Genomic DNA, 18,999 nt, shown 5'->3' with positions numbered 1-18,999 from the left:
GCGACCGTGCATGCGTGTGTGTGTGTGTGTGTGTGTGTGTGTGTATGTGTGTAAGTCCCGAGCGTGACCTACTAAACCCCCATTCAGGGCCACAAAATGCACTTTTCATCCAGCTATTGTCCCGCTGCATTCCAGCCAGACATCCCGGACTCACTCAGACTCACTCAGACTCTTTCAGCGCCGCAAAGACACAAAAAGACTCCCTTAAAATAAATAAATAAATAAACAAAAAATAAAAATGATTAAATAAATAAACAAATAAATAAGTATTCTGCTCATGGCGGCTCGGTTTGAAGGTGAAGCCCAGACGTGCAGGTGCTTCTAGCTCCATCAAGAGGACGTCACGCCGCTGGCCGTGAACGCGCGCCTGACTCTCTCTCTCCTCTCTCTCTCTCTCTCTCTCTCTCTCTCTCGCTCTCTCTCGCCATCCCTCCGCGCGCACACCGCATCGCCGCCGCTAACGCCCGCCCCCCCCCCCCCCGCCATGACGTCAACGCGGAGCAGCAGCAGCAGCGGCGGCGGTAGCAGCATCCTCTCCTCCTCCCCTGGCAAAGACGAGCTCAGGACAGAGAGCGCAGAGCCATTTTGAAGCGCTCCTGCACGCACGCAGCGCCCCGCGAGGAAGAAGAAGAAGAAGAAGGTGAAGAGAAAACAGAGCCAGCGGCCGTCTTCCGCCCCGCAACAGCGGCACTCCGGCGGAGAGAAGAAGAGGAAGAAGAGGAGGGGGAGCAGGAGGAGGAGTAGAAGCAGCAGCAGGGTGGTGGCCCGACTGGCTGACAGGCTGCTGGGGAGGGTCGGTGGGCAGCAGATGACCTCAGCGCCTCGGATGGAGAGGAGCGGCTGCTAAGTGGAGGAGGAAGAGGAAGAGGTGGAAGAAGAGGAAAGAGGAGGAAGCAGCCGGAGGACGCACCTGACATTGCAGAGGTCGGTATCCTGCTTCCACCTGCTTCCACCTGCTTCCACCTGCTCACCGGGCAGCGCCTGGCTTTATTTTTCTCCATTGTGATGTTTTACCTGCTGTACCTCCAGAGGGGGTGGAGGGAGGGGGGAGGGGGGGGGGGGGTGATGTTGTCTGGGTGCGGCCAGGACGACAGTGACATTGAGGCTCCCGTCTCTCTCTCTCTCTCTCTCTCTCTCTCTCTCTCTCTCTCTACCTCTCTCTCTCTCTCTGTATTTTTGCCATGTTTGATGTGTGTCCTGTCATTATGGGATGGAGAGATGGATGGATGGATGGGCCACACGCCCTGCTGCTGTGTCATGTGACAAAATATACCACAAACCTCGTGACGTCGTGAGAGGATGCTCTGAGTCTTCAACTGATTTTTTTTTTTCTCACCTTTTAACCTTAACATTTTGTATAAAACTACAATTAAAATCTAACACAGCCCCCAGTTTCAACAGCCAGATCAGAAGCCTGTCAGTTGAGGCTCAGCTTCATTGATTCGCAGGTTGTTTTTTTTTTTTTTCTCGTGAGGATTGATGAGGTTTAAACCGTCGTCACGCTTTATTAAATCACCCTTTGTTACTGGAAGACGGCGTCCCGCCCAGCCGTCGCGGCTTCATCAGCTGATTGGCCGGAGCATCCAGGGGGATCAGACAGGATCGGACTTACAGAGCCGCTTCCGCAAGAAACACAGCGGAAGACCCCTTTAAAGCCGCAAACATCCTCCTCGCTGCTTCTTTAATCTCACAGCTTCCGTTTAAAAAAAAAAAAAGAAAACACACAATTTTGGCTATATATATGAATGTCTTAGAAAACATATATATATATATATATATACATATATATATATATGTATATATATATATACATATATATATATGTATATATATATATATATATATATATATATATATATATATATATAGATATACATGTAGATATATATATAAATAGATAGATAGATGTCTTAGAAGATGCTTTGAGATGCGTTGTCATCACTGTCAGCTGAAGCAGGAAGCAGGAGTGACACAGCAAAAATTCACACCAGTGACACACACACATCCACACACACACACACACACACACACACACACCTGAGTCACGCTGGCTCTTGTCCACAATTTACGGCCTCAGCCGTTAAAGTCGATGGAAGGTCGGCGACTTTTAGCGTCTCTCTGGTTTCAGCCTCCCGACCAAAATCACTGTTGTGATGAGTCACGCTTCCTCTCTGATCATACGCACACACACACACACACGAACGCGCACGCACACACGCACGCACACACGCACGCACACACGCACGCACACACGCACGCACACACGCACGCACACACGCACGCACCTGAAATCACACACTGGTTAACGTCAGCTCGCCGAGCTCCATCAGTCTCACCGATGAGATCCTTCATGGGGCTCAGCTGCTGTTTGCTCCTGCTGGTTTTGTCATCTGGAGGAGCCAGCCGGGTTGCGTGGCTGCTGCTGCTGCTGCACTTCTTTTGTTATAGGCCGGCTGTATTGTCCGGCCAGCTCGGCTGCAGCTGACCACGCAGCCTCTTTTCATGTCGACAGACACACACACACACACACACACACACACACACACACACGGAACAAACCTCTTCTCATTGTCTGCCTCATGTCAACCATGAGGTGTATCGTTTCCGCTACACACATTCACACACACACAGGGGAGAAGAAAATTCTATCTGCATGTGGTGAACCACGGTTGAAAGTCAAACCTCCTCGGGGTCACGATTTCAACCTGGTAGAACATCCAGGAAGGAAGTGCAGCCACCAGGGCCTCATGGTCCAATAAGGGGGTCCGAGACTCAGCTAAAATCTGCGTGACTCAGCTTTTTAGCAAGTTCATCCAGTTTTCATCACATCGCTTATCATGACAGTGTTCAATAACTTCTACCTGTAAACTACCTGTGGAAAAACTACCATTTCTACCACTAGCACATTGTCCTCTTAGGGTTGCCACCTCCTCGAGTTTCAAATCCGGGACATCTCGGGGCGGGGGGTGGAGATCTCTCAAGTCTGTCGACGACGGGGGGGGCCTCCCTCCCCGAAATATACGGGACAAAGTGAAGTGCGTCCCGTATCAGTTCATTACGGGACACGTTTTTTAGTTGCCAAATATGGACAATCGCGTATTTTACGGGAGGGTTGGCAACCCTATCTAGACCACAGACGGAAATCAAATGAGGTTTTGTTATTTTCCCTAATAAAAACGGGACAAATTGTGTCCTGGGAGAGATTTAATTTTTCCCGGGACAGGTGGTGAAAAAAGAGAAAAATTCTGGGAAAAACGGGACGGGTGGCAACCCTATGACCTCTGCTAGCACGAGTTGTGTTGTTTCCTAGTTAGCAATACCTGTGCTGTTGATGGCTAGCATTGGCCTGTGCTGTTCACCCTCACAATTAGCTGAGAATGCTAACAGTCTCCTCTCTCCCCCAGACCGGCGGGCCGCGGGCCGCCGCTCACCTGGTCGCTAACTGAGGCTACACCCACCTACTCCTCCCCTCCTCAGAGGCTTTTGGCTGAAGCGGCGCCATGGCTGCGGCTTCCGTCAAGGTGGCAGTGAGGGTCCGCCCCTTCAACTCCAGGGAGATGTCCAAGGATAGCAAGTGCATCATCCAGATGTCTGGAAACACTACCAGTGAGTAGCGACCGACCACTTGACTGACTGACTGCCTGACTGACTGACTGTCTTGGCGAGCTGCCGGATGTTTTTACAGTATTGGGTTAGGATTAGGGTTAGGCGGAGGAGGAGACGCTGCTGGAAACATTTGATTGCCACATTAGTCCAGTGGGGTTGTTCAAGGTTTTGGTCGATGCTAAGAGAATTAGCGACAGGCGATGACGGTCAGTGCTGACGCTTTAAGAAGAATCTAGTGGCTCAGATGCTTGGCTAGACTCTTATGCTAACAAGATTTCTCTGCATCATTTTAGCAAAGTTTATGCCAAAAAAAAAAATAAATGGGCATTTAAATGTACATACAATTTTTTTCCGACTGTGTATAATTTATTTAATAGCGATGTGCTATTTTTCAACCTTTTTTGAGCCACAGCACATTTTTTTTTACATTGAAAAATCCCACTCCACAAACCAAAAATATTCAAAAATGAATTTTAGCCTCATAATGACAATGTAGTCACGATTCATTTATACTATACTACTAAATGTGAAACCTGGGCCTGTTTAGATGCACACAAAGCTGACGTGGGAGGAATTGAGGGGTTACATTCCCTTTAAAGCACAAATGATAACTTTTTTTTTTGTTGAACAATTAAGTGAAATTTGCTCTTTGTTCACAGCACACTCGACTTTATCTCAGGGTGCACTAGTGTGCCGCGGCACAGCGGTTGAAAAACAGTGTGCTAAACCACGCAGAGCCCTTAGCATAGCTTCATGCTAACCCTAAACTGAGCGAGCCAAGCCTCCTGTGGCTAATAGTGCTGCTTTGTAATTGCACATGTTAGTATCATGGTAGTTTAAGTGGTTCAGTGGTTAAGTGTGTCTTTTAAGTCAAGTTACTGTGTGAGAAACAGGACAGTAAAACTGTCTGTCGCTCACACAAGGCGAGAGTTTATTTAAGATTCAGCCTCCTGTCCTGATGCTGCCTGTTGTCTGTAAAGCTGCTGGAAGGCGGCCGTCACATGTGCTGAAAGCTAAACAGCACCAGGCTGTGACAGTGTGACTACTGCAGTCTGGTGGCTGGCGGGTGGATGATTCTAATTACTGTAGCGGGTGAGATTGAAACGACTGGCTGTGAAAAGCTGCCCGAGCTGAGCTGGAGCCGCTGAGATTATCTGCTGCTGCTGCTGCTGCTGCTGCTGCTGATGCTGATGCTGATGCATCTCAATTTAGGCCAGAGCCCATTGTTATGCTGCACATTAATCCCCAGTCTCACATTTAAATCTCTCAGCCTTATTAATTATTTTTTCCCATGCATTATGGCAGAAACATTGCGGATGATTGTAACTCCAGGTTCCCCTTGTGTTGTGTTTTTTTGTTTGCTTCCTGCTGGTTGGTGCTGTCGGGGGGGTGAGTGTAGCCGGAGAGGGAGATGAGACTGGAAAGACACTCGATACGCTGCTCTGCCCGCCGCTCGGGAAGGTAAAGCCGACGCTCAATAATGGATGAGGCTCCCTGAAATATTTACCGTTTGGCCTAATTTAGCCCGGCTGGTCACGTCACGGCCGACGAGATGAGCAGTCGGACCAGTTCTGACTCTGAGTTCTGTTTGGTTGTGAAGCAGAATGAAGTGGAGTGGAGTGGAGGAGTCTGGAGCTGCTACAGCCGAAGAGTGAGTGAGTGCTTGGCAGCGTCTTGGGGCCGTGTAAACTCAGATTAGAGGTGTAATCCACTGGGAATATTTATCCGTACTGGGGACTCAGAGGCTCAGAGGCCACCAGAGATTTTTTATCTGAGTCCTTGTGATGCTGCCAGGATGACGAAAAGACCAAATTATAAAGATTTATAATTTAGTTAGTTTAAAATATTTAGTGTTAAAATAAAATGTTTTTAAAGTTTGCTCCTGCACTGATTAATCTTTAGTTTGATTTGTTTGCGGAGCTGTGGAAGATACAAACTGACGGATTTGTTTTCTACTGTGTCCACAAAACATCAAAAACATTTGCAAGAAAGTGTTTAAATCCCCATAATCTGCATTCCATTTCCATTGCTTTCCATCAAAAATCCAAAACGTCACACAATGATCCACGTACCATAAAAATATGTGCAAAAACACTTTTGTGATGTCATAAAAGGCCACTCCCCCACCCCCAACCAGGTTTTGGCCCTGCCCCTCTGAGCCCGACCTGTTTTTTTCCAGCGAGGCCTCAGTTTGAGCAGCGGGCTGTAAGCACGGGGCTAAATAATGTGCTGCTACCCAGAAGATGTGAAGTGTTTTTTTTTTTTTTTTTCCAGTTCAGGCCCCTCTTCGTCTCTCTGTCGTCTGGAGGGGTCGGGAGGGGGAGGAGGAGGGAGCTGCCCGCTTTTGTGTGTGTGTGTGTGCGGGTCAATAGGCTGATTCCCACCAAGCAGGAGACTGGCAGTCATCTCGTTGTTGCCTAGCTCTCCCCCTCATCCTTCCCCCCCGAGACCTTCATTAAGATGCATGAGACATCGTGAAGGAAAGCACTGTTTGACAATATCAAACATTGTCCTGCAGGAAACGGATGCTGAAAAAACACTGAAAAAGTTGAAAAAAAAAAACAAAACAAAACTGCTGAAACAGGACAAGTGTGGTGAAAAGTCCTTCATTCTAACATGACTGAGCACTTTCCCCAAAATATGATATTGTGGAACAGATCAGATCAACGTCCGTCTGTTTAAAGAGCCTGCAGAAAACATTTTAGAAAAAATGGGGGCTCGGATGGCGATTGGTGCAAAGCTTCTGTAAAGCAGAGCCGTCAGATGTTTCGCTGCCGGTCCTACGGTCCTGATACAGCTGGAGGGACGTGGCTAAGATTAGTTATTTTTAGACCAATCATATTTTAGGATGGTAAAGCCTTTGTTTAGTTTTTTTTATTATTTTTTTTTCACCTGAAGTCTTACAGATGAGAACAAACAAATCTGTGATGATTAACGAACAGGACAGAGAGTCTGCATATGTGCGTGTGTTCACAGTCAGCACTCTGCCCAGGTCAAAGTCCAGCATCGTGCAGGCTGCAGCCGCTTGCTACGCCCTCTTCAGTGTGAAACCTGAGCCGCCGGCCTCGCTGGCCTAAATTTCAGGGCTGGAACGCAGCAGCAATGAGAGGAAGCAGGAGTGTGTACACTAACTGGATCGTGCACTCAGACCGTTATCGACCTTTATCTGCATTAGCCACCAAGATGGTGTTTGGGGAGGAAGTGTTTTTTTACTTTTAATTGCTTTAGAGCCACGCCCCCAGACCCTCCTCCTCTTCCTCTGTGTGTGGCAAACAAACGCACTCACACGTACAAACTCCCTCCACTGTTGCTGCGTTGAGGGAAAAGTGTAAACTGAACTTGCTGCACCTGCTCAGCTGCGAATATCTAATCAGCCAATCACGAGGCAGCATGTAGGTCCGTAGACTTCAACCTGAGGATCGGGACCAGTTGGTCTGATGAATTTCAATGATACAAAGACTTCCCACCAACTTCCTATCGTGTAGTGTTGTGTTGCTCTGAGGCGGTTTTGGTTAATACATCCAGGAAGCCTTGGTTTGAGCCAGAGTTTTCTGGGATGGTCATCAACTACCCATCCTGCCTGAGAACTACTCACCTCTTGTCCAGAGTAGGAAGTGTTGTTGGATCACTGTTGCAATTGCCTAACATCAGGAGAACTAGCTGGTCCTCGGGGCAGGGTGTGGTCAGCAGGACTGAGGCTGGTGAGAGGCCACGTGTAACGGGTGTTTTAGTTAGTTACTTTAGAAAATAATAATAATAATGATCAAAAGCCAAGATCGTCTGCTGGAGCTGGTGCAAGTAATTAAGACAACACAAAATGATTGTTTATCAAATACGTGTATTAAGTGATGAGTGGAAACCAAAATATTTACAACCCCCCAAACAAAACCAATAATGAAAAGCATTAAAAGCAAAAACAGCAAGATTATTATTATTAATACTAATAATCATGGCAAAAAAAACAATTCACTGCAGTACAGAAACCAAGTTACTGTAACCAATTAACTGTTCGAACTGGCTAAATTCAGTAGTTAATCAACACAAGAAAATAAAGGAAAAAAGAAACATGAAAAAGTTTGGGACCATGAGGAGATCGTTGAACAGCTGAGTGAAGGTCTGCGTGTGTGTGGGGAAAAATGTCCATGTAGTTATTGTTCAAATGAGTTTACGTCCAAGAGCCAGAAGCTATGCTCGGCTCCAATTCTTCTCCCCAGTTCGGTTTAGCTCGTCCTCGTGGCCATTCATTAGTCACCTGGGCTGGATTAAAAACAGGACCAGTAAACAACTAAAATGAACGAGCACAAATCAAAATCCATAACGCATTAGCCGGCAAAAAAAAAAGACAATGCTAAAAATGCTAACATTACCCGATCAGAGCAGTTTAACACATCAGAGGCGGTGAGTGAAAAGCTCACAGCTCCCTACTATTTTATCCCTACACTAATTTGCAAATGTGAAACACCTGCGGAGCAATCACGTAACATGGTGCTTACGGGTGGCGCAGCTACCGGGGCACATAAGGGACAAAAAGCATGTAAATATAAACAAAGAATTGCATTTTCCACCCTAGGCTACACACGGGATGGAGATCACATGTAATATTCTCTTTGCCTTAAATGTCCAGTGTGTAATATTTCATAATTTTTATATTGGTAAAAGCTTAATATACTGCCCATAAATACATTAATAAAATTGTATATTTGCAGTACTATAAAAGAAATTTGGTTTTCCCACCCTTGGAACTGTTCTCAAATACATATCAGAACATACATAGATGAAAGGTCTTGCTCCCAGTTAGCTGCCATCTTGCACTGCCATATTTCTAAGAAAGCCGGGTAATCCAGTCCACTTGACCAGTCCACCTGTTTTGTAATTAGGGTGACTGCTTGCGTCTTCAAGTAAACCAACAAAGAAGAAGGTGGATGAGGTATCCAGGTTTGGGTGCGCAGGCCACCATAGCTCACCAGCAAGCTCAGGGGCTACAAACTAAAATATAACCACTTGATGTCACTGTTTGTTCTTCAAAATCTCCAAATATTACACACTCAACCTTTAAAAATAATAGCGGAAGGATAATCAACAGGGAGCCCACAGGTCGGCTGCAGGTTTGCTGTCGGGCAGCTATGGAGGTAATGAACTAGTTTAGTCGATACATAGTTAGCTAGCCAAACAGATGTAGTTGATGTTGATAGACATAGTCATATTGTGATGTAGTTAGCTCGCTAGTTAGGTAGTGGTTTAGTTAGGTGGGCTGGTAGTTAAGCTGTTTGGTAGATAGTCAGCTGGCTGGATAGCTAGCTGTGTCGTTAGCTAGCTAGTTAGAAGTGAGGCAATTTAGTTTGGTAGTCTGGTAGCATGGTTGGTAATTGGACTCATCAATAGTCAGCTAGTTATCTTGGTAGCTTGGTATGTAGTTAGCTGGCTACTTAGGCGGAGAGCTTGCTTAGATGCTAAGAAAGTGCAGGAGGGGTCTCGACAAAGGACAGGAAAAGCTCCTCTCCACTGGAACGTGGGGAATTCCTCACTCCATGAGAAATTGATGCTTATCCTGTTTTGTAAAACAGAACCATTTTATCAACAAACAGCAGATGATTCAGGTAAACATCAAATCAAATATTTCTTTGGACTCCCCCTCACATCCCCCAGTCCATCAGGACCTGTGTGGGTTTTTTGCGGTTGGAGAGGTTTTGCTGTAGATTTGGATGAGTTCGGTGACCCAATGACCCGATGGCCCTGTTAGCTCAACACGAAGCCGACGATGCTGCAGCTCAGATCTGGTTTCAGTGCTGGAGCCTCTCAGCCTCCCTCTGACCTGTGTTTGCTGTCCCGTCTTTCAGCCATCATCAACCCCAAGCAGGCCAAAGACAACAAGAGCTTCAACTTTGATTACTCCTACTGGTCACACACCACGGTGAGCCCCCACACACACACCAGCAACACACACAGCTCACACTGTGGTTTGGCTGTTTGCTAGCGATGACCTGCTGCTGTAACCGTCAACCTCTGCGCCCCCTGCAGCCCGAGGATGCCAACTACGCCTCGCAGGTGCTCGTCTACAAAGACATCGGGGAGGAAATGCTGCTGCATGCATTCGAGGGTTACAACGTCTGCATCTTTGCTTACGGCCAGACGGGCGCCGGCAAGTCCTACACCATGATGGGCAAGCAGGACGTCAAGGACCAGCAGGGCATCATCCCACTGGTATCAACCTCCTCTAGCTAAATTCTTGGCCAAACAAAGTAACCAAAAACAACATTTTGGAGTGACATCTTCTCTTTACCCTTGTGTGTGTTTTCCTCTCTTCCACCATCCAGTTGTGCGAAGACCTTTTCACGAAGATCAACGACAACACAAACAACAGCATGTCTTACTCCGTGGAGGTGAGTCCTCCAGCAGCTGTTTGTGCCCCTCAGCATACGAAAGCTTGTTGACCAATAAGAAACCTCGACTTTTGAACTTCGGGAGGATTTGGAATGTAGAGTTGTAGCAGAATTCAACATCAGCACCATTCTGTTCCAGTCTTTCTTCATTTTATTTTCACTCTATTCTTTTATCTTTTCCCTTGATTTGAATCCTTAATTAATCTGTGATTAATCTGTGATTAATGCGCTAGTTGTGTAAAGATTTTGACCAAAGAATGAGGAAGAAAGACAACAGATGTTTTACGATACACCTAATTGAGTTGGTTTTTGTTATGCGCACATAATCACACAACCTTTTGGTTCGAAGAGGATTATTGGAAAAATAGATTTAAAAAATGAGACAAAAATGCAAAAACACGAGCATCTTGCGTTTATCACCGTCGGCCCTGTGTTGTCCCTGAACAGGTGAGCTACATGGAAATCTACTGTGAGCGCGTGCGTGACCTGCTGAACCCCAAGAACAAGGGGAACCTGCGCGTGCGAGAGCACCCGCTGATGGGACCCTACGTGGAGGACCTGTCCAAGCTGGCCGTCACTTCCTACAGCGACATCCAGGACCTGATGGACTCGGGCAACAAGGCCAGGTGACCTGACGATGACCCCCATCTTCAGGAAGTTTAAAACCTGACAGGGGTCAAGCCATAAGATTCCTTCTTTTTTATTTAGCTCCTGGATCAGTTTGTTTGATTCCAACTAGTCTCAGTTCGCGGCTGCAAGAGAAATAAAAAGCTGTGAGCAGTGATGGGAATCTTTGAATTTTAAAGGTTCAGAATTATTAAAAATATCAATCAATCAATCAATCAAATTTTATTTATATAGCACCTTTCATACAAAGGCTTGCAACTCAAGGTGCTTGAGTTGCGGCAAAGGGGGGGAAATGTAATATTCTGAGACTTTTGACAGTCGTTTTAAAGCTGCTGTGTATTTTTAATAATTCAAACACCAACAGAAACTGCAGTCAAGGACCTTGTAGAATCCTCGCAGGGTTAAAAAAAAAATTGGATTTCAATTTTTCTCGCTCTGTCTAAGCTGCAGGCAAGAAAGATGTTATTAAAAAAAAAAAGAACTATCACATGAAGAGCAACGACTGAAAAATAAATGAAAAATGTACTAATAGAGGAACTTCCTGTTCGATAGTTTCCCTTATTTTTTTTTCCATATTTGTCATTTTGCAGGACCGTCGCCGCCACCAACATGAATGAGACCAGCAGTCGTTCGCACGCCGTCTTCAACATCATCTTCACACAGAAGCGGCACGATGCCGACTCGGAAAACACGTCTGAGAAGGTGCCGACCTGCAGAGTGAAGCCGGCGGGAACAGCTGCTGGTTGTTTGTTTGTTTGTTTGTTTGTTTACATCGTGGTTGGTTTGTGTGCGGCAGGTCAGTAAAATCAGTCTGGTGGACCTGGCGGGCAGCGAGAGGGCCGACTCCACCGGAGCAAAAGGAACCAGGCTGAAGGTGAAGCTCCTTACAACCCAAACCAGACAAACTTCACCTAATGAGCGCTTATTATTCCCTTTCATTGAAACTGTGGTTGTTGTTTTTTGTGTGTGTGTCACTTCAGGAAGGAGCAAACATCAACAAGTCTCTCACCACATTGGGGAAAGTCATATCTGCATTGGCTGAAGTGGTGAGCACGTTGACAATATATATATTTTCATAGTCATGTATGCTGAGAGGGAGAACAAAAAACAAAGAAATACACCAGTTAAAACGTCAGAAGGACACAAAATAAACATTTCTCCTCATTTCTTCTTCCAGGACTCAGGAGGAAATAAGGTATTTTTTTTTTTTTAGAATTATTCAGTTTTCATTTGTCAGAAAATAATTTTACATTTGTTATATATATATATATATATATATATATATATATATATGTATATATATATATATATATATATATTCATACAAATTATTATTTAAATTCAGTTATTTCTCCAAGTCATGGTGGTTTTCCCCTCTATTTTTTTAATTCAGAATAAAAAGAAGAAGAAGGTTGAGAGCTTCATCCCTTACAGGGACTCGGTGCTGACTTGGCTGCTGAGAGAGAACCTGGGTACCAACACCAACATCATTTAGTCTATCGCTGCGTGTCTGGGTTTTATGACGATTCAATTAGATCTTTTTTCCAAAATCCTATTTTTTTTTTTTTTACCTGGCAGGAGGGAATTCTCGCACGGCGATGGTTGCTGCTCTGAGTCCCGCTGACATCAACTACGACGAGACCCTCAGCACGCTCAGGTAGCTAGCAGTCAGAGCGGCTCTGCTCCTCCCACACCGCTGCTGATGTGGGTGTATGTGTGTATGTCTGTGTGCGTGTGAAAGAGAGAGAGAGAGAGAGAGAGAGAGAGAATGGAGGGTGTGAATATGAAGGACAGCAGCGGTGTGTTGTGCAGCACATGTTCCTCTCAGAGATTCACACTTTTCAAAAACCAGCCAAGTCGTCAGGCTTCAGGCGTCGGAGTCGGCTGGATGTGTGATGTCACGGCGAGGTTATGTGTGTGTGTGTTACATAACCATCCCCTCTTCTTCCTCTTTTTCCTCCTCCTCTTTGCAAATGCAGGTACGCCGACCGCGCCAAGCAGATCCGCTGCAACGCCGTCATCAACGAGGACCCCAACAACCGGTTGGTGCGCGAGCTCAAGGAGGAAGTTTCCCGGCTGAAGGACCTGCTCTACTCTCAGGGCCTGGGTGACATCATTGAAAGTAAGCCCGCCTCCGACAACACTCGCGCTGTTGTCAGTGACGCACTTTTTTGATGCCCCTCCCAAACAGGCCCCATCCACGAAGTCCAGTGGACCAATCAGGGCCGTAATTATCATTAGGTTTTTGGTTTGTTTGTTATTTTTTTTAGTGTCAAAAATACCTCAGGATTAGAGGGTGAATGTTATTTTATTGTCTAAAAGTCTCAAGTTTTGACATGGCAAAAAAAAAAATAAATACAAGAACAAAAAACACAATATAACGTAATATATTACAACACGCACAACACAACATAACAGCCTTCAAAATCATTTATCATCATTCAGTTTAAAAAAGGGACAGAATTCCATTATGTGCCTCCAGTTTTAATCTAGCATTGGGTTAGCTAGCTGCTATGTTCTGTGGGAGCATGGCATTGGTCCAACCTCCCATTAGTCCGACAAATTGCGCATTGGTCCGACCTCCGCTAACCCTTACGGTACCGTAACCCTAATGGGAAGTCGGACCAATGCGCAATTTGTCCGACTAATGGGAAGTCGGACAAATGGGAAGTTCCCAGGTTCTGCTAGCATGGGCCAACCAGTTGTAGGTCTCTTTCAGAGCTCAGTGAGGTTTGAGTTTTTGCTCGCTGGGGGAACTGGAAGATGTTGAAGAAAGTGCTTTTGCCCGGAGCTAACGTGTTTTAGGTAATAGTTAGCTTTCAAAATACAAACTAGAGGTGAGGCTCAAACCAATAGCATCTAGCTAACATCAACTGCCACACATTCAGGTTTAAGTGGTGGAAAAAAACACACCTAATATTCCATCATTGGTTTCTTTGGTGTTTAATAATCAGTATTAGCAGCAGCTACTCAACTTTCACAGCTCTTCTTTCACTTTGTGAATGTCTGAACCCGTGCAGCTCACCCTGTCTCTCTGTGTCTTTGTCCTCTCTTCTCGCAGCGTACCGAGCCTCCGGTGCTGACGTGGAGGGTTTGAAATGTGCGTTTTTTTACGGCTCTGGCTTTTCTTCTTTTGCCAGCTTACCATCAGTGACGCCTTTTCTTTTATTTGTTTATTTTTCCTTGTTTGCGAGCAGCAGCGCAACCTATGCATCATTAATCTCTGAGAAGGTTTTCCAGGACACATGCTTAATGCTACCGCTAACGCCAATGCCAATGCTAGCGTCGTGAGTTTTTTTTTTGTGCTGCGTCATAGTGCTGCTGAGATTGACGCTTTCATTTTGTGGCTTCCATTAAGTTGCAACAAAAGTGAGGAAAAAAATGATTTTGGCCAGAACTTTTAATTTCCCCCGTTGTGGAGGATGTGTTCGCTCCCCCCGGTGGGAGGGAGGAGATAAAGCCGCAGCCTCCATCTGCAGAATAAGCAGGCGAGGTTGTTGCCGCATTTAGAACCATCACGCTGTCTTTTTTTTTTTATAATTTTCTCTTGTCTTCCTCTTATTGTCTTGCTGCACTGCGAGACTATTATAAATTTTGTGCCAAAGGCAATAATATTCTTGGAAAAAGGCTTCAGCCGCTTCTGATGTGATGAGCCATTTTATTATTACTCCGCGTTGCCGCAGCAGCGGGGTTGACGAGAAGTCGAACTTGGGATGTGATTTTTTTTATCAAGCTAGAGGTGAATTTTTTTGCTGCTGCAGCTTGACGTCTTCAGAGCATCACGCCGACCTCCTTCTCTCTCTGATCGTGACTTCTGACTTGCTGCTGCTGTTGCTGCCGCTGGTGACAATATGAGCCTGTCCTTTAGGTGGTGCTATATATATTAACAGCCAGGCGGTTTCTGCTTGTGGATGCTATAGGGCGGCTAACTGAACCCTTTTCTTGGTGTTTTCTTTTGCATCCTGTAGCTTTTTATTTTATTTTTTTCCCTGCATTTGATGCTTCTCGCTCCATTTTTATTTATTTATATATATCCTTATATATATTTTCTGGTCCTCTGGTTTTGGCTGGACGGCCTCCTCCTTGCTGCTTCCTGTGGCTTCCTGCTGGTGCTTCCACGCGGCCAAACTGTTGGTCTTTCTCTCTTTTTCTGTGACTTCTCTCCTGATGGACGTGTTTCAGGCTACATGTCTTCTCTCTCTTTCTCCTTCCCTTCCTTATCTCTTTTTTCTCTCTCTCTGGGCATCCCCCTCCCCCTCTTCGCCCCTCTGCCATTGGTTTTTCATCCATTTCCTGTACACACACTTGCCGTACCCTCCCTCCCTTATTCCCCCTCCCCCCACCGGCAGACCTATCCGATTACACGAACAATAACAGTAAAGGCCAGGCAGTGAATCAAAGGGATGATCTCTCCACAGTGACCAACGCCATGACGGGGATGAGTCCCTCCCCGTCTCTGTCCGTCCTCTCCAGCCGCGCCGGCTCCATCGCCAGCCTGCATGATCGCATCATGTTCAGCCCCGGCAGCGAGGAGGCCATTGAGAGGCTGAAGGTGAACGCAGATCCCCACCCATTGGCATCGTCCCTACTTGAAGTGCAAATTGCAGAGTTCTTTTTTTTTAAGGTGGAACCTTCTGGATCAGGGCTCACCAACTTTTTTGAACCTGAGAGCTGCTTCATGGGTATTGAGTCATACGAATGGCCACCAGTTTGCTACACTCTTTTATCATACTTTATTATTTTATTACTCTTATATGTATGTATATATATATCAATAATTTGTCTATGTGAAGACGCTGATCACATTCATTTCTCACAATAATTATCAACAGTGACTTAAGGTAGAATCCAGATAATATCAATATTCAACACTTTATTTCTATTAACCAGAGTTTACAGAGTTCACCTAAACTTCTCTAGACTTATATATATACATATATACAAAATATTTTAAATCATTTTATTTTTAGGATAGTGTCATTTTCAAATATATCTAAATACAAGTGTGATTACAAAAGAATAGCAACTGAAAAAATAAATGTTAGATGTTTTAGGTTTTTAGTGTTTGTGACCCCTTTTCTCGATCAACGCCAGGGTTTTCTTTCCTTTTTTTGACCAGAGTTGATTTTCTTACTCCCGACTCCATGACCTCATCAGCTGGATCGGCGTGATCTCATTATGACTCCACCCTTACCCCCCCAAAAAATGTTTTTGGGAAATTTGAAACGAGCAAATCAATAAGTGGGAGAGAGATGACAGGAAATCATCTCAGGAAGGTTGGGGTGGGGTGCGATTGATGGCCAAGTGGTGAGGGTGGGGGCGTTGGGGCATTAATACTGAGTAGGTTTTATGGTTCCTGCCTCTCAGAGCCCAAGTCTGGATGTGACAAAGAGAGCAGTTGTTTCCTGTTGTTCTTTTATCTATGTGTTGGCTGCAGCAGTCATCTGTAAAAAAAAAAAAAAAAAAAAAATACAATTTCATTAAAGGAAGAAGCACAAGACAGAAAACAGCAGCGTGAAATGAAATTAAAGAGACTGAAGTTGTGGTGCATATGAACGACAGACACAGACCTTCATAAAGAATTACATCAATATTGAAAATGATGTAAGTCATATGCAGCTCAGTCGCTATTGAAAAATCTGATTCTCCACTGTTGTTAAAATAGAAAAACAGGGCACATCTGTTTTTTTTTTTTTTACATTTTTAAACCTTACTGCCTGCACAGCACAGTTGTTGACATTGTTCATGGTAAAGTCAACAATAGAAAAAGACCATAAAAAGTAAAAAAAAAAAAAAAAAAAGCAACATAGTATGTGAACAATAGTAAAACAAGGAAGTCACTGCTGTGACGGATTCATTTTTTCTTGTTGCCGCTGGTTTTTGAACCTTGATGCAACCGTTCCGTCCTCAGGAAACTGAGAAAATCATCGCCGAGCTCAACGTGACCTGGGAGGAGAAGCTTCGCAGGACCGAGGCCATCAGGATGGAAAGGCAGGAACTCCTCCCACTCATTTATTCCCCTGTTAAAACTGTGGCACCACCTGCTGGTCGCTAGCTAACGCCCACTCTGGGGTCCGTCCACAGGGAGGCTCTGCTGGCAGAAATGGGCGTTGCCATGCGAGAAGACGGTGGGACAGTGGGCGTGTTTTCCCCCAAGAAGGTAACAAAACACCTCCTGAAAAATAGATTAATAAATAAAATGTAGGTCTGACGTGATGTTTCCTGGTTCGATTCTTGATGCCACTGTTTGTCAGTTTGTCCCAAAGCTCTGCCACAGCCCTAGAAAGCCTCAGCCTGTGTTTATCGACACAGTCGGCCTGTTTTCCCCAAACGAGGTTTGTTGGCTGTGGAGTGTCTGAAGCTGCTCAAGCTTCTCTGGTTCCTCTGTCGTGTTTCTCCTCTTTCTACTGGGAGTCAAATCTTCTGATTCCCATTCAGCAGCAGCAGCAGCAGCTGATTTGGTGACAGGCAACCTGAAGGCCTGAGTGTCAGAAGTTCTGCTGTGGAGCTGTGGGAAGACTTTACCTGCATGTTTTTTTTTTTCTTTCTAGAACCTGACTGGCATGCTGATGATTTAGTTTTTTCTACGTGAGTTCATTATACTTGTTTCTCTGTCAAGACACCTCATCTGGTGAACCTCAACGAAGATCCTCTGATGTCCGAGTGTCTGCTGTACTACATCAAAGATGGGATCACCAGGTGGGTTCAGGTCTTCTTATCTGTGTTCTTATCTCAGAGTGGTTTGCTTTCACTTTGGTTGATTTTACTTGAGTGCTTCTCTCTCACCTCTCAGGGTGGGTCGTGTGGACGCCAGCAGCCGTCAGGACATAGTCCTCAGCGGCCACTTTATTAAAGACGAGCACTGCACCTTTACCAGCTCAGCAGACCCGACAGGAGAGAGTGGGTTTCGCTTAGATTCCTCCACAATGTGTTCATTTGGATTCATTTGGATTGTGCGCCCCTCCCCCCCAAAAAAACTAGCCAATCTGCATCACCAAATTTCTGTCATTGTCCCTCATGCAGCAGTCATCCTGGAACCATGTGAAGGAGCAGAGACTTACGTCAATGGCAAGAGGGTGACGGAGGCTACCGTCCTCAGATCAGGTCAGGAAACTCAGACCAGGGAAGAATACCGAGAAGGAACAAGTGCAGGGGAAGCAAACTCGTTTTATATCACCTCACAGGGAACCGCATCATCTTGGGAAAGAGTCACGTTTTCCGGTTCAACCACCCAGTCCAGGCCCGAGCTGAGAGGGAGAAGACCCCGTGTGCCGAGACTCCTGCTGAGCCAGTGGACTGGGCCTTCGCCCAGCGAGAGCTGCTGGAGAAACAAGGCATCGACATGAAACAGGAAATGGAGCAAAGGTACTGAGATCAACAGCAATCAAAGATAAGGAAGCTCAGATTGGAGCGAACTGCAATAGGTTGATATCACTTGTGTGTGTGTCTGTTTGTCTGTGTGTGTGTCTGTGTGTAGGCTCCACGAGTTGGAGGAACAGTACCGCAAAGAGAGAGAGGAGGCCAACAACCTTCTGGAGCAGCAGAGGCTGGTATGGCGCCGGGCTGAATTGAGTTCTGTTGATGGGTATTTGGCTCATTAACATCTGTCTTGTGTGAACTGCCCTCAGGATTATGAGAGCAAGCTGGAGGCTCTTCAGAAGCAGGTGGACAGTTACTACCCGGACGCTCCTGAAGAAGAGGAGGAACCAGAGGAGGAAGGTGGTGGAATTTAACCAGCCAGACAGCTAAGGTGCGTGTACGTTTGTGTTGACCAATCATCAACCCCCTCTTGTTTCCACCTGTCCACAGTCCAGTGGACTGAGAGGGAACGAGAAATGGCAGTGTGGGGCTTCCGCAAGTGGAAGTGCTACCAGTTCACATCTCTGCGTGACCTGCTTTGGGGGAACGCCATCTTCCTGAAGGAGGCCAACGCCATCAGTGTGGAGCTCAAGAAGAAGGTAAGACCCTGGGTGGAGCTCAACGTTGGAGTGTTGGCAGATCAACTTACCAGTCGTTTGTTTGCACCTACAGGTTCAGTTCCAGTTCGTGCTGCTCACAGACACCCTCTACTCGCCATTGCCTCCAGACCTGTTGCCCCTGGAGGCCAGTAAGGACCGCGAGATACGGCACTTCCCTCGCACCATTGTGGCTGTGGAGGTCCAAGACCAAAAAAATGGTGCCACCCATTACTGGACGTTGGAAAAGCTGAGGTACATCAGCATCATCATCGTTTTTTTTAGTTCTTGTTGTGGTTGACTATGTAGTCTAAAAATCAACATCAAAAAATACTTAAAACTGCTGACAGATGAAGGCAATGATACAGGCTGTGACTCAGCGCAATGCTTTTTAATCAATCCAAAGGTTTTCCTGTCATGTTCCAATGTTT

The 18,999-nt window shown here is 45.8% G+C and overlaps 1 protein-coding gene across 14 annotated transcripts in view; it reads left to right on the top strand.

Annotated features, from left to right (window-relative positions):
- The first annotated feature begins 505 nt into the window (after window positions 1-505).
- kif1aa (kinesin family member 1Aa) overlaps window positions 506-18,999 on the top strand; it is a 38,673-nt gene continuing 20,179 nt past the window's right edge. For 7 of the 14 annotated variants that reach the window (XM_076026123.1, XM_076025653.1, XM_076025579.1 and 4 more), the window contains exons 1-25: window positions 506-924; window positions 3,405-3,606; window positions 9,444-9,517; window positions 9,625-9,807; window positions 9,921-9,986; window positions 10,434-10,612; window positions 11,204-11,315; window positions 11,410-11,487; window positions 11,594-11,659; window positions 11,791-11,808; window positions 12,007-12,085; window positions 12,192-12,270; window positions 12,593-12,735; window positions 13,675-13,713; window positions 15,032-15,165; window positions 16,525-16,604; window positions 16,698-16,773; window positions 17,233-17,312; window positions 17,407-17,513; window positions 17,637-17,717; window positions 17,798-17,978; window positions 18,091-18,163; window positions 18,242-18,332; window positions 18,423-18,571; window positions 18,645-18,823. In XM_076026123.1, the coding sequence (XP_075882238.1) occupies window positions 3,501-3,606; window positions 9,444-9,517; window positions 9,625-9,807; window positions 9,921-9,986; window positions 10,434-10,612; window positions 11,204-11,315; window positions 11,410-11,487; window positions 11,594-11,659; window positions 11,791-11,808; window positions 12,007-12,085; window positions 12,192-12,270; window positions 12,593-12,735; window positions 13,675-13,713; window positions 15,032-15,165; window positions 16,525-16,604; window positions 16,698-16,773; window positions 17,233-17,312; window positions 17,407-17,513; window positions 17,637-17,717; window positions 17,798-17,978; window positions 18,091-18,163; window positions 18,242-18,332; window positions 18,423-18,571; window positions 18,645-18,823 (2,453 nt within the window). In that variant the 5' untranslated portion in view covers window positions 506-924; window positions 3,405-3,500. The remainder of the gene's footprint in view (window positions 925-3,404; window positions 3,607-9,443; window positions 9,518-9,624; window positions 9,808-9,920; window positions 9,987-10,433; window positions 10,613-11,203; window positions 11,316-11,409; window positions 11,488-11,593; window positions 11,660-11,790; window positions 11,809-12,006; window positions 12,086-12,191; window positions 12,271-12,592; window positions 12,736-13,674; window positions 13,714-15,031; window positions 15,166-16,524; window positions 16,605-16,697; window positions 16,774-17,232; window positions 17,313-17,406; window positions 17,514-17,636; window positions 17,718-17,797; window positions 17,979-18,090; window positions 18,164-18,241; window positions 18,333-18,422; window positions 18,572-18,644; window positions 18,824-18,999) is intronic. The other 7 variants (XM_076025978.1, XM_076025902.1, XM_076026204.1 and 4 more) reach the window with 1 other exon arrangement.

Source organism: Nelusetta ayraudi, unplaced genomic scaffold (genome assembly GCF_046127955.1).
Source record: "Nelusetta ayraudi isolate G7.1 ecotype Tasmania unplaced genomic scaffold, CSIRO-AGI_Nayr_v1 ptg000001l, whole genome shotgun sequence".
In the NCBI taxonomy this organism is placed as follows: domain Eukaryota; kingdom Metazoa; phylum Chordata; class Actinopteri; order Tetraodontiformes; family Monacanthidae; genus Nelusetta; species Nelusetta ayraudi.
The sequence above is the reverse complement of the archived record's forward strand: the minus strand, read 5'-3'. Positions and strand labels throughout refer to the sequence as shown.